Source organism: Bison bison, unplaced genomic scaffold, assembly GCF_000754665.1.
Source record: "Bison bison bison isolate TAMUID 2011002044 unplaced genomic scaffold, Bison_UMD1.0 scf7180017860443, whole genome shotgun sequence".
NCBI lineage: Eukaryota > Metazoa > Chordata > Mammalia > Artiodactyla > Bovidae > Bison > Bison bison.
In genome coordinates, this window is record NW_011491015.1 from 793198 (window position 1) to 805818 (window position 12621).

A 12621-nucleotide genomic window follows, 5' to 3' on the forward strand; every position below is an offset into this window, starting at 1 on the left:
CCACCAGGCTCCTCTGTCCCTGAGATTCTCCAGGCAAGGATACTGGAGTGGGTTGCCATTTCCTTCTCCAATGCATGACACTGAAGTCGCTCAGCCGTGTCCGACTCTCTGCGACCCCATGGGCTGCAGCACTCGTGGCTGGAGAAGGTCAAACCAGGCAAGGGCAAGATTCCAGAGCAGGGCTCCCTCCCCCCACCCACCACTACCCCCAGGGCAATCACTTCCCAGAACAATTTAACTTGAATCGTTTCCTGTAAAAGTATGGCCTTATGGCCTTTTGAAAAGCAATGTGTCTCTTCATCAGTCACACCATCAGTCATCAGAAGGTGATTTTCATCTTTTGGTTTCTTAGTAAGTTTAAGGTAAACACAACACAGAATTATTCTACGTTTTCAATCACCTATGTACTTTCCGCTTACCCATCTGTAATAATTCATCCTGGGGCCAAACTGCCAGTGCCTGAAGCCAAGGCTACCCTTTGCTCGCCCTTGTGCCTCAGTTTTCTCATCTACAACAGAGAAGTAACGGTCGTACCTGCCTCACAGATACAACGTGAGGACAGACGGCTCAGAGGAACACATATCCAGGACTCAGAACAAGCGGCAGGCTCACAGCAGCCACTGCCATTGGCAATTACTGAACTTCTCCAGAATAAATCAACACAGGTTTCAGTGAAACATCTCTCAACAATCAGAGCTACTGGTTTGATATTTAACCTAAGTGTAACACTGTAAGCAGAGCCAGCAAAAACGAATCTGAGAAGTAACGACAAACGCTCTAGCTAGGTATATAACCCAACTGAAGGATTGGGGTGACATGTTTAGTATAAAAAAGCTCAGCAGGATGCAGGACCACCCACAGAAGTTCAAAGGCAAGCTCTGGGGACGGTAGACCTGGGAAAGCTAGCGGAAGGAGGTCACTAGCAATCCTGCTACACTAACCTTCGCGCTAAATAAAATCTACATTCGAAACTCCTTAAAACAGTGCCTGACACAGTGAGCGCTCCATAAAATGTAAATCGACTCTGGTATTTTCTTATAAAATGTTCACCACATGTTATTTTCCTTCAAGATAAAAATCCAATATGAAAGATTACCAGCCATGGCTGGACTGAGCCATCACTCCTATATATGCAATACCTTGAGGTTTATTTTATATCCTATTTTCTTATTCCGTTCTTAACGCTGGTTACAATTTACAACCCACCAATGGGTGACAAATATGACCGTGAATCACTGCTTCACAGGACGACCCTGGGCAGCTGCTCCAGCCCTGAGCTACCTTTCCTCAGCTGGGGGAGGGAAGGAATTCTGAAGGGAATGTAACTGCATTCAAAGTCAATTATGCAATCCAAACTTTTAGAGGTCTCTAAAAGGGTCTCGAGAGTCCCTAGGATTGCAGAGAGATCTAACTAGTCAATCCTAAAGGAAATCAACCCTGAATATTCATTGGAAGGACTGATGCTGAAGCTCCAACACTTTGGCCACCTGATACAAAGAGCCAACTCACTGGAAAAGACCCTGATGCTGAGGAAGACTGACAGCAGGAGAAGGGGACGACAGAGGATGAGATGGCTGGATGGCAAGCTCCGGGAAGCCTATCGTGCTGCAGTCCATGGGGTCGCAAGGAATAGGACACGACTGAGCAACTGAACAAGAGGGTTTAAGAAGACAATCACAGTAAGGAAGAGACAGAGCAAGAGTTTAAAGCAATTGGGGCCAAGGGAAAAAAAAAACAAACCCCAACACTATGAACAGTTTAAAGGTATGCTACACAGCAGGATCTGGCACGCCGTTCAAATGCAAACTTTCCCTCTTTCCCTACACCACCTCCTTACTAGCACCCCATCCCCCACTGCTTCCAGACCAACTGCCAGTTGCCCTAAAAAGGCAACTGAGAAACCAGAACAGGTAATGGAGGAAGGGTTAGAAAGAATGTAACAAGTGCGCCATGGGAAGATTTGAAACACATGGGGAATCATGTCAATGTATGGAAACACAGGCAAATCTGAAACAGGTGGAGAGCTTTTAAAACTGAATCACAAGGGCTGGGCTGGACATTGGTATTTTTAGAAGCTCTCCAAGGTCTGATGTAGAAACAAACAAACAAAAAAAAGACAGAACTCAACGAACTCATAAACCAAAAGTGAAGGAAATGAAGGAAGGAGGGGAAAGGGAAACACAAATCATGAGACTACAGGTCTAACAGAATAAATTGGACACTGCACGTTATGTTAAATGAAATTAAGTGCCACTACGGGGAAGACTGACTAGTAAAAGCAACCTACAGCCAATCTGACATTTGTTGAAATATTATAGCAGTTACATTTATATCCAAACAGCACTGCACCTTGGTATGAATCATTCCCTCTGGCACAGCCTGAGATGGAGACGAGGCAGAGGGTAGACCGGGGCAGTGAACACCAGCTCAGGGAGGAGGAGACAAGGCCTCTACTCAGAATGACTGAGAGAAGACTATGACTCAACACAAGCTGGTCTAGCCCAGAGAGACTCACACGCTCCCTTCAGAAGGCTGGGGTTCTCAGGAAAAAGCAAGCAAAAAAAATCCTAGGATTAACTACAAAATACACCCAAGGTTTCAACGAACTAAAAGAGATCTTGCCTTCTAAAATCATCTTAACCTAACTGGCCTCAACTGACTCCTGTGGGAGGCCTGGCCACCAGCCTCAGGGGCGACCTGGCTCTTAAAGAGGAACTTATAAAGTATTGAAAAAGAAAGATGAAACATGAGGAATAAAGTGTTACTAGTGGCTTGCAGTTATTGAGTACTTTCAACCTAACAGTGTCTCTGCTAAGCACTTTATCAGCATTACATAATTTAATCTTTGTAACCCAATGAAGACTGACATTATCCACACTTTTTTTTTTTTGGCTGCACTGCAAGGCACGGGGGATCTTAGTTCCCTGACCAGAAACTGAACTCACATCCCCAGCAGCGGAATTGAGTCTTAACCACTGGACCGCCAGGGAGGTCCCATATCCACACTTCAAAAATCAGAAAATTCCAGCAATGTACTTCACTGGCCTAAACTGAGAGAAGTCGTCTGTACTAAAGTAAAGGCTGCACCGTGCCTGTGTGCTCTGCCGTGTCCGATTCTTTGTAACCCCGTGGACTCTAGCCCACCAGGCTCCTCCGTCCAGGGGATTCTCCAGGCAAGAATACTGGAGCGGGCTGCCATTCCCTCCTCCAGGGGATCCTCCCCACCTAGGGATGGAACCTGCGTCTCTGTGTCTCCTGCATGGCAGGCGGGCTCTTTACCACGGAGCCAGCAGGGAAGCCTCAATGCTGCACTAGCGCTCATCACTGCACCCGCTCTCGCCAGGGCAGGCGGAGAAGGAACTGCTAAAGACGCCACAAATCACAAAATGACCCATCAGAACTGACATGGGTATAAAATCACAACTATCATCACAGTGATGCCTCATCACTTTTCTGCAACATTCTCCTCATAAAGAGGAGACCCCCCCCCCAAACTGTGAGGTCTCTCCAAAGTTATCACTAAAGTAACAAAAAAGGTGACGTTAGCCAAGCATCTTAACATAATGCTGTACGTCAATTATATTTCAAAAATAAAGTAAATGATAGACATAGAGATGAGATTTGAGAACCAGAGGCAGGGCTTGGGAATGGTTCAGAGGGAGGGGAGTAAGGAGTCTGAGGGGACAGGGAGTTAAACGAAGGTAGTTAAAACGTATAAACCTCCACTTATAAAACAAATATGAAATATGTACTCCAACACTGCTAAATCACTGATAATAAACATATGACACTCACTGGCATTTACTGAACTGTGTCAACTTTTGTTGTTTCGGCTTTATACTAATAACACTCAAGTTCCAAAGACGTGGTAACAGGCAGTTTTGGTGAGGTATGAATTCGAATTCAATGTGTAGTCACGCTGAAATGCAGGAGGGAAGTAGTCAGCTATAGTAACAAATAGCAGCATAAGTAAGGCAACACAGTTGTTTTTAATTGTATACAAAATTACTCTCAAGTGATTAAAAACAAAACAAAACACTGTTTCTTCCCTAAAGGAAATATCTCTTCAAGAAATCCAACCAAGTTTTAAGGCTTTCCCCCCCAAAAAAAAAAACCCTTAAAAAATTGATGCTCTGATCCAGAATAAAATTACCAGATGTCACACAGAGCAGTCACTTAATATTTATGTCAGGAACAAGCTGGCTATGCTACATTTTGTGTGAAAGGACAGGAGTCTAGAAATAAGTGGTTTTAGGAGGTAGATCTCACAATTGTCAGGGGTTTAACTCCATATGGAAGGAAGGAAGCCAACCAATTATAAAATCTGTGAGTTTCACATACTGTCGAGTAAAATGCAACCGAACTTCCAGATTCACCTCTCAAAAAATAACTTGCTAAAAATTTTTATAACTAAAGTACCTCATGAAATAGTTGGCCCACCTTCCTGCAATTGCTTAACCTTTACTAAAGATGTTACACTCCAAAAAGCCAAATATCAAATGGAAACTGCAGGTTTTCAAGTCAAGAATCTAAAAGAAAGAAAAAAGATTAACCAGCACTTTTCTTGCCATTTCATGACATTTTGCACACAGGAGGAAAATCCATAGAAAGCTCAATGAAGAGACCTAATACTTCCCTTCAATAAATTAACTGGTTCCAAGTAGCATGCAAATAGTTCACAGAGACTAAGGATGTATCATAATAGTCATTTTAATTCACACAGTAGTATCTATGACATCTACTACAGAGCAGTTTACATTCTAGAACACAACTGCAGTGTTACTTCTCTTTTAATTTAGGGCATTTAGCAAATAAAATTTTAATGTAACCAGAACTCAATCACAAAATATAGGAAGAACAAACCTTTCTACTTGTTTTATATTCACCTTAAGTTGCTAATATGTTAATGATCTTCAAATTCTAAGTACTTGTCCCTAAGGCTGTTAAAATTTTCATCATATATATTTGAGCATATAACTGAAATATCATTTACAGAATATTTGATGAACAAGTTTATAAAACAAACTGAAAACCCAATTTCACCTAAAAGTTTCAACAATTCCTCCTAAAGAACAAAGACTATGCGAATCTACAAAACCAATTAATAATGTAGTGAATTTTACTCTACAAACTTGATTCAGAAAAAAATTCATGATATGCCCAGATAAACATTTCTACCTGCACTCTGGAGTTTCACATCTCTTTGGAAGTATATTTTACTCTATAAAAAAAAAAAATCTTAACTATTGCCAACAATCTGATATTCCATTTACTGTTAAAACACCCCCAAAAGCTTGGGGAAAAAACTCTTCACCGGGGTATGATTACAGTATTGAGTACAGACCAATACTGTTTTTCCTCTGTGCTTAAATTCATTACTTATGACCAAATTATAAAGTCATGGTTGGTAAGCTATGATTATTTTTTTAACCAGAAATCCTTGCAAGGGTTGCTAAAAAGGCAGACTATGAGCATCATTGTAATATTTTAACAAGTTTGCCAGGACTGAATTAAAATTTCCAGAACGGGTAAAGTTTCCTAAGATTTTACCAAGGAATTCCACTATTGCACATGCTTCGGGAGTCACTATTCTTTAGCAAGTGCTCTAACACTTAAAAGACTTGTCTCCTAACATTTGTTTATAGTAATGAATGGCTACTGATGTATTCGTTTGTTAACCTAACATTAGTAGACTAATAGTTACTAAGAAGGTGAAAATCTCTTGCTATTTTCTACCTAATTATCCCTTAAAAATAAATCACTTTGCACATACTGACCTGAGTTTTTCTCCATCAAATGTCAATTGAGAAAATATTTGGTACCAAGTGAAAATGCACGGGGACAAGTTCAAATAATCTTCCCTTTGTTTATGAGCCATGTGTTAAAACAGCTGTAACACCATTAACGAACTTTCAATTAAAAATATCTCCTAACAGTGAAACGCTTTTGGTTAATGGTTACAAACTCACTAATCTCCACAGGAAACACACACACAAAAATAAAAGAGAGAGAGAAAAAAAAAAAAAAACCCTCTAGGATATGAGAAAGGAAAACGAAAATTGTAAAAACAACACGCAGGTCCTTCACTTTCTCCAAAAGCTGAAGCCGCTTCTAAATCAGGAAAACCATTCCTAGGGTTGGGCAAAGAACACACGCCGCAGGGTGGAGACAGCCACGGACAGGGCGGAGGACGTCGCCGGGAGAGGCCGCCCACCGGAAAGTCCCAGCCAGCGTCCCTGCCCCTCCCCACCCCCCGTGCCCCACAGCTGGCGGCTGGTTCCGCGAAAAAGAACGAACCAGGCTGCGCACGCAACCTAACGTCATTGCGTGCACCCCTCCCTGTGGAGAGGGACGTGACGTCACGGGGCGGAGCCTGCCCGAAGGCCGCCGCTGTTGACCCGCTGTTGCCAGGCGCGCGCACAGCCAATCAGCAGTCGGCGACGGCGCCGGCCGGCCTTTGAACTCCGCACGGCAACTTCCTGCTGTTTGGCGAGTACACAGTGCAATGCAGTATGTCTGTCAGCGCTGCGGCACAAAGGAACAGCCATTTTGTGACTGAGCTGGACCTGCACCAAGATGCCAGGGACTCAGAGCTGCTGCCTGCGCTAACTACCAAGCTGCCCTTTATTTCAGTACCAAAGAACGAAAAGGGGGGAGAGGGGCAGATGTTTTGGTAATTCAGGTTTAAATTTGCTTTATTTTCAGTCTTCTCAAAAAAATCCCGACTCATAATTATTATCAGCATCATAAAATGGCTGCCACTTAAAAAACTCCCTGTTCCAGTTCACAAGCAACTGCATTATGCCAATTTCTAACCATCACCAGCCTTTTAAGAGCGACAACTAAAAGGCTGATTTAAAAAGCAGATTTTGCCCGCAGCTCAGCTTATCAAAATAAATCTGGTTCAAAGGCAGAGGGTTTGGAGATAAATTTTAATAAACTTTTATGATAAAATCAAAACGCAGCGTCCTAGAACACAGAGCTCTTTGTGTGCACACTTCCACTCACTTGCCCTTCCCTTCCCTTCCCATTATTTTATTACTGAAGTCACCCCCACTGCGAATTGTCTTAGGTAAGTGTGTGATCCTCATTTCTCTGTCCATCCCTAAAACTTTGTTTCAAATACTTAAAACTTAGATACCAAAACATTTTTGAAAGTGAACTTTTAACCTTCAAAAACCATGACATACAAAGTGTTAACATTATACTTAAGCATTAACTTCAAAAGAGTAACAAACTTACATAATGACTATTAAGTATTGCCATTATTTCCCAAAACAGGAAAATAACAGATCACATTCAATTCTCCCAGGTCCTAAAGTAATTTCACAGACCAAAAAGTTTACTTGACCTGCAAACTCCTCCCTTCCTCTGATGGCTCAGGCTGCAAAAGTGATTTTTCTAATATTCCCCAAACACTAGACTTTGTGCCATTGAAACTAGGTCCTTATGGAGAAATTCTGAAGCATTAAGGAACCAAGTACTAGCTGTGGTAAGTCACAGTTTTAGCTCATTTAAAAATAACAATTTACTACAATAAAACATCACTAACATTCTCTTAGCTTTACAATTTTTAAAGGAAGTGATGTCATAATTATGTACGTGTATCAGTATGCAATTTAGGGGGAACAGTAATTTAAAACTCCATCTTCTTTTCAAGGTGTCTCAAATATTTGACACTCATCAGGTGTATGAACCAAAATATACTTGACAAAACATTCAAAAGTACAGTGCATGCTCCTAGTTAAGCTGCAACCCCATAACCAGAACACAAATGCATGGAAACTTGCATGTCGTTCTCCAGGTCAGAGTAAATTAATGAAAGAATAACAAAACCATTTAATTTTTTTAAATTAGAAAGCAGAGTCTGGTCAATGACGTTAACCACAAACCTTGCATGAGAAAGCCAGAACCCATGTGAAATATGCAAATCATACACTCAAGGGAGTACCAATTTTAGGTATTGAATCTTTAATAATTTGTCAAAGATTTCTGGGGATTCCTATTTCTTCAAGTCACCATCACTTTTCAGAAAAATCAGTTTAGAATCACGAGTTTTCTGTCCTAAATCTTGCCTAGATAATTACACGGGTAATTCAATTTCAAAGACAGTAATCCAAACTATGTGACAATTCAATTTGCAAAAGAATTTGGAAAGGTATTTTTCAAAGCAAGGGTGAAAATATTTTAAGTCTTATAACACAAATAAGAATTCAACATTAGAAATAAACCATGTTCAAAACTTTCATATCACTAACCTAGTAATATATATTGTTTGTAAAAAATTGTAAAAGTAAAAGCAAACTGGGGAGGGGGAAAATTCATATAAACCAATCAAGTTCTTGTTAAATGCATTAATTTAAAATCTGTAATGTGACAGTTCATAGAATACACATCAAGAAATGTATTCATACATACTTTAGAAAATTAATATACAGATTATACAACAAAACATCTTAGAGGATTTTCATACAACAAGATATCTTAGAGGCTTTATTACTTAGTCACTAATATGGTGAACTCCAACAAATGTGAAACAAATCATGATTTGAACAAACAGTAACATTTGTAAGCTTCAGAAGATAAAGCATTCCAGACGACTCTGTCGAAATAAATCAATAAATTTAAAGCAGCTACAACTAAAATGCAAGGATAAAATACTACATCTACCAACCAGAGAAAATTGTCTAAATATAAGCATACAAATGCAAACCTTAAAGTATTTTAAATATAAAATAAACAATTAGAATCACAGTAACACACACAAAACAGAAGCATATTAATCGTATTCCAAGATTTCTGTGATCACAGGTTTGATTTTATAAATGCAGGAACTGTAACCATCAAGAGTAAAGGTTTTGATTAAATCTTATCAAAATTTCCTAAAATGTCAACAGTATCAAAAGAAACAGAGTCAAATAAAAATATAAACTGAGAGGCATCAGTCAAAGGGTCCTTTTTGCAATTTCATTTTAAAATGTACATTTTTTCATTCATATAACTTTCTCAAATGTCTATTTACTATAATTTACTACCACAAGGCTCCTCTATGGCCTTCAGTTACTAGTTTGGGTATCCTACATTCTTCAAAGAAAAAATTTGCCTTGTATGTAAAATGGTGCAATGCAGCAATGGCTAAACCGACAAGGTCATTTTCCCACAGCATGAAAACCTAAAAACTGAAATTTACTGTCAAAAAACCTGTGGTTTGCAGGAAAGGCCCCCTTGAATAAAGGTACCTTACCTTTTGACTGCTGTAAGAGGCCTTAAGTCACAACTTAACTTTCATAAATTGCTACCAAAAAATTAGGGTGTGGCATATTAGCAATCTCAAGGTCACGCTTTAAAAAACGAACTCAAATGAGTAAAATTCTTAAAATAAAACAGACAGCTATCCTTGTCTGTCAAGGTAAACAATGTAAGCTGAGGTTTCCCCAAAAAAAAGAAAAAAGGAAGAAAGTTGATAGCTCATACCTCGATGCATTGCTGTGTAGCGAACTGTCCTCCTCTTGGCTTTTGTCCTTATTTCTCATCATCTTTTAAGTCTTAAATATTAAGGGGGAGGGGGAATCTGTGTTTGCTTTGAAGTCCTGTGCCCAGGTATTTACTGTCAAAAGTTGAAAGAAAGGTAAGGTCCCAGCTTCTATCGATGGCTTTTATTATCAGGAACAAAGTCCTGACTATGTAACGATATTGTTATAACACAACGGCGGTAAACACCAAAAAACAAAATATTTCTATTTTTTCCTTAAAAAAAAAAAAACATGATAAACCGAACAGAGGGAATCATCACTATCAATAAGGAAAGTTTCTCAAAGTAACACACTGGATACAAATAACAATCTCTGTATCTTATTGCGTCATCCAGGAATTTCACATATTTACAGAAAATAGAGCAAACTTAAACATGTAAATCTTTTAAATTACCACTAATGATCGTGAACTTACCTGATCCATGTAGTAGGTCCAAAGCAAGAGTCCTATCTAGTAGTAGAAAAATATCAGATCCCAAATAATTAAAAATAAAAACAAAATTCTCCGCTAAAAAGCAAAAAATAAATAATATAATCCTCAAATATGTTAACTGTTCAAAAAAATAAAGCAACAATTAATCCTGAAACGGGTCCGGAAGAAAAAAAACCTCATTAGGAGAGCGCACAAAAATGGAGGTGCGCCATGGCTTCTAAGCTGGAAAAAACAACGACCTGGGCTCTCAGTACGGCTGCTTCTTTCCAACAAGGCACGAAAAGAAAGCTCCCAAAAGCTGCTTTTCTCCCTAAAAAAGGTTCGAATCGACCCCAGTAAGTCACTAGGAGAGGCAGGGGGCTGCGGGGGCCCCCTGAGGCTGCCCGAAAGTTAGGGAAAGTTGCGTAAAGTGAGGCGAAGGCAGGGAGCTGAGCGCGCTCTCTCTAAGGCACAGCCGCCATCTAGAGCCTCCTTCCCAGCTCTGAGCTCTGCCTTTGATTGACACTCTCTACATTTACCCCACAACTCAGGTGATGTACCATAGACCCACCCCTTCATCTCCACCAAAAAAAAAAAAGAATCCTCCATCCCAGGGAGCCTAAGGACCCCTACCCCCACCCCTCCCTGCCCCTCCAGACCACCCCATCAGGCGGAGGGGGGAGGTTTCTTAACCCCCTCTGGCTCAAACACCCTTTTTAAGCCAGAGAGAAATGTAATTTGTTCCTTTTGTCTAAAGATCTGCTAAATATTTCAGTCCTTGAGCTAAAATAACTTCCTCTCTGGACAGGAAGTGGTGTTTTATCAAGCCATTTTGAAAAAGGGATAATTCTTAGGAGAATATAAAGCTCAGCTTAAGTACTAATCTTTTTAAAAACTACCCCCACCATGGTAAAATGGTTTCTAAATAAAAGCAAAACCTCAGTTTCATAAATTAAAATTCAAGTTTTGCCTTCCTTATGAAGCCTAAAAATTATCTAAGGATTAAGTTTAAGGGGGAATTTTCCATCCCAACTGAAAGGAAGGGGCACAAGAGCGCCTCCCTAGTGTTCAGTTGCATTAGGGCAAAAATTAATGCAACTAGTTTTTATTCAAAAATCTCAACTTTTCTTTGTATTTTCACAAGATTCTTTAACCCATTATACAACCTTGCCAAAACCATACCCCAAAAATTCTCATACCATACTGATTCACGCAGAACAATGGTATTAAATTCAAGAGCATGGAACTACCAATGAAAAAACAAACCCAAGAAACTCCACCTCGAAAACCAACACATGTATTTCAACCATCCCCTTGTACTCCAAACCAAATTCTAAGTATATACCAATTTCAACAATGGTAAACTAGTAACAATGTCATATCTGATGGAAAAGTTACCAAAGTAATGTCACGTATCTCCTACATATCAAAACCATGACATCTATGTAAACAAAATCACTAATGCCAAAACCAAATTATTCAACTTTCTCAACAAGCACCCCAAGAAAACATTCACACATCCAAAAGCAATCAACTTTCCTTACTCAACGTTATCTGCCAGAATACCACCCTTGCCTCACTGAGAAGCCAACTTTAGATTTATACTCAACGAAAGCAATAATCTGCACGCAGGTAAATGTAAAATCCATAAACAAAACCCAGTCTCAATTCCATACTTTCTACAAAAGACAATTTTGTACCAAAAATCAAAATCCAAAATTCCACTTTTGATCTATATAAACCAACCAACCAACTCAAATCAGCCAATGAGAATGAATACATCTCCATTGATCACTGACTTGTGTATCCTGGTATTTGCCATTAATTACAAATATGGCGTGATTAACATTTTCTCACCAAAACAAAAAACAAAAGCTGAAATATCATTTGTTCTCTATATAATGGGAAAATATAATCAATTCATTTATCAAAGTCTGCCACACCCCATAATAGTAACTGAAAATAATTTTAACTGATTATCAATGAATGAAACTGCAGCATTCACCCAGAATTCAAACAAAAGTTATCCATGACATACTGTGGTTCACTTACTCTAAACTTCTAAATGTACAGAATCAGAAAAATACAATAAGCAATCTTATCTTATAAAATCTATTGTAGACATTATTGACACCAAAATGTTAAGTTCTTCTGAGAATACCCTAAGGACCTTCCTATAAATCCAACACCTCTTCACCTAATATTAACCATTAAGCCAAAAGGAGGATTCAGTTTAATTTGAATATTCAGATATTCTACAAGATGTTTTATTTATAATATTTAATAAGCATAGGTGAAAGGGACCATTTCCATCAAAACATACTAATTCAGAAAAATACTCTATCATTCATGCTGAATTTGAAGCAAAAGGCATTTTTTTTTTTTTAAGTTCATTAAAGTCTCACAAAATCAAATATCCTTGACCCACTGGTTAAGCAAGATGCTTTAAGAAAGTATAAAATAGTATTTTACCTGAACAACCATTTTTTAAGGCACAAATAAATTTCCACAACTTTGTAAAAAGACAAATGTTAATCAACCAAGTAAAATATTTTCCAGCACACCATTTCCATTTTACCAGCTTTATTCAGTACATTTGACTGCTGGGCAACTGTAAAGGTCAAAGTGTGATTTAAGGCGACACTGAATATTTAATGAAACATGAGCTTAAAAAAA

The 12621-nt window shown here is 39.0% G+C and overlaps 1 protein-coding gene across 6 annotated transcripts in view; it reads right to left on the reverse strand.

Annotated features, from left to right (window-relative positions):
* CHD2 (chromodomain helicase DNA binding protein 2) overlaps positions 1 to 12615 on the reverse strand; it is a 111614-nt gene extending 98999 nt beyond the window's left edge. For 5 of the 6 annotated variants that reach the window (XR_824549.1, XM_010832154.1, XM_010832152.1 and 2 more), the window contains exons 1-2: positions 9949 to 12615; positions 9475 to 9607 (exon numbers count right to left, since the gene is read on the reverse strand). Coding sequence is in view for 4 of the 6 variants with exons in the window: in XM_010832154.1 (XP_010830456.1) it covers positions 9475 to 9536 (62 nt within the window). In the remaining 2 variants the exon portion in view is untranslated. Of the gene's footprint in view, positions 1 to 9474 lie in introns of all 6 variants that reach the window. The other variant, XM_010832156.1, reaches the window with a different exon arrangement.
* Positions 12616 to 12621: the final 6 nt, after the last annotated feature.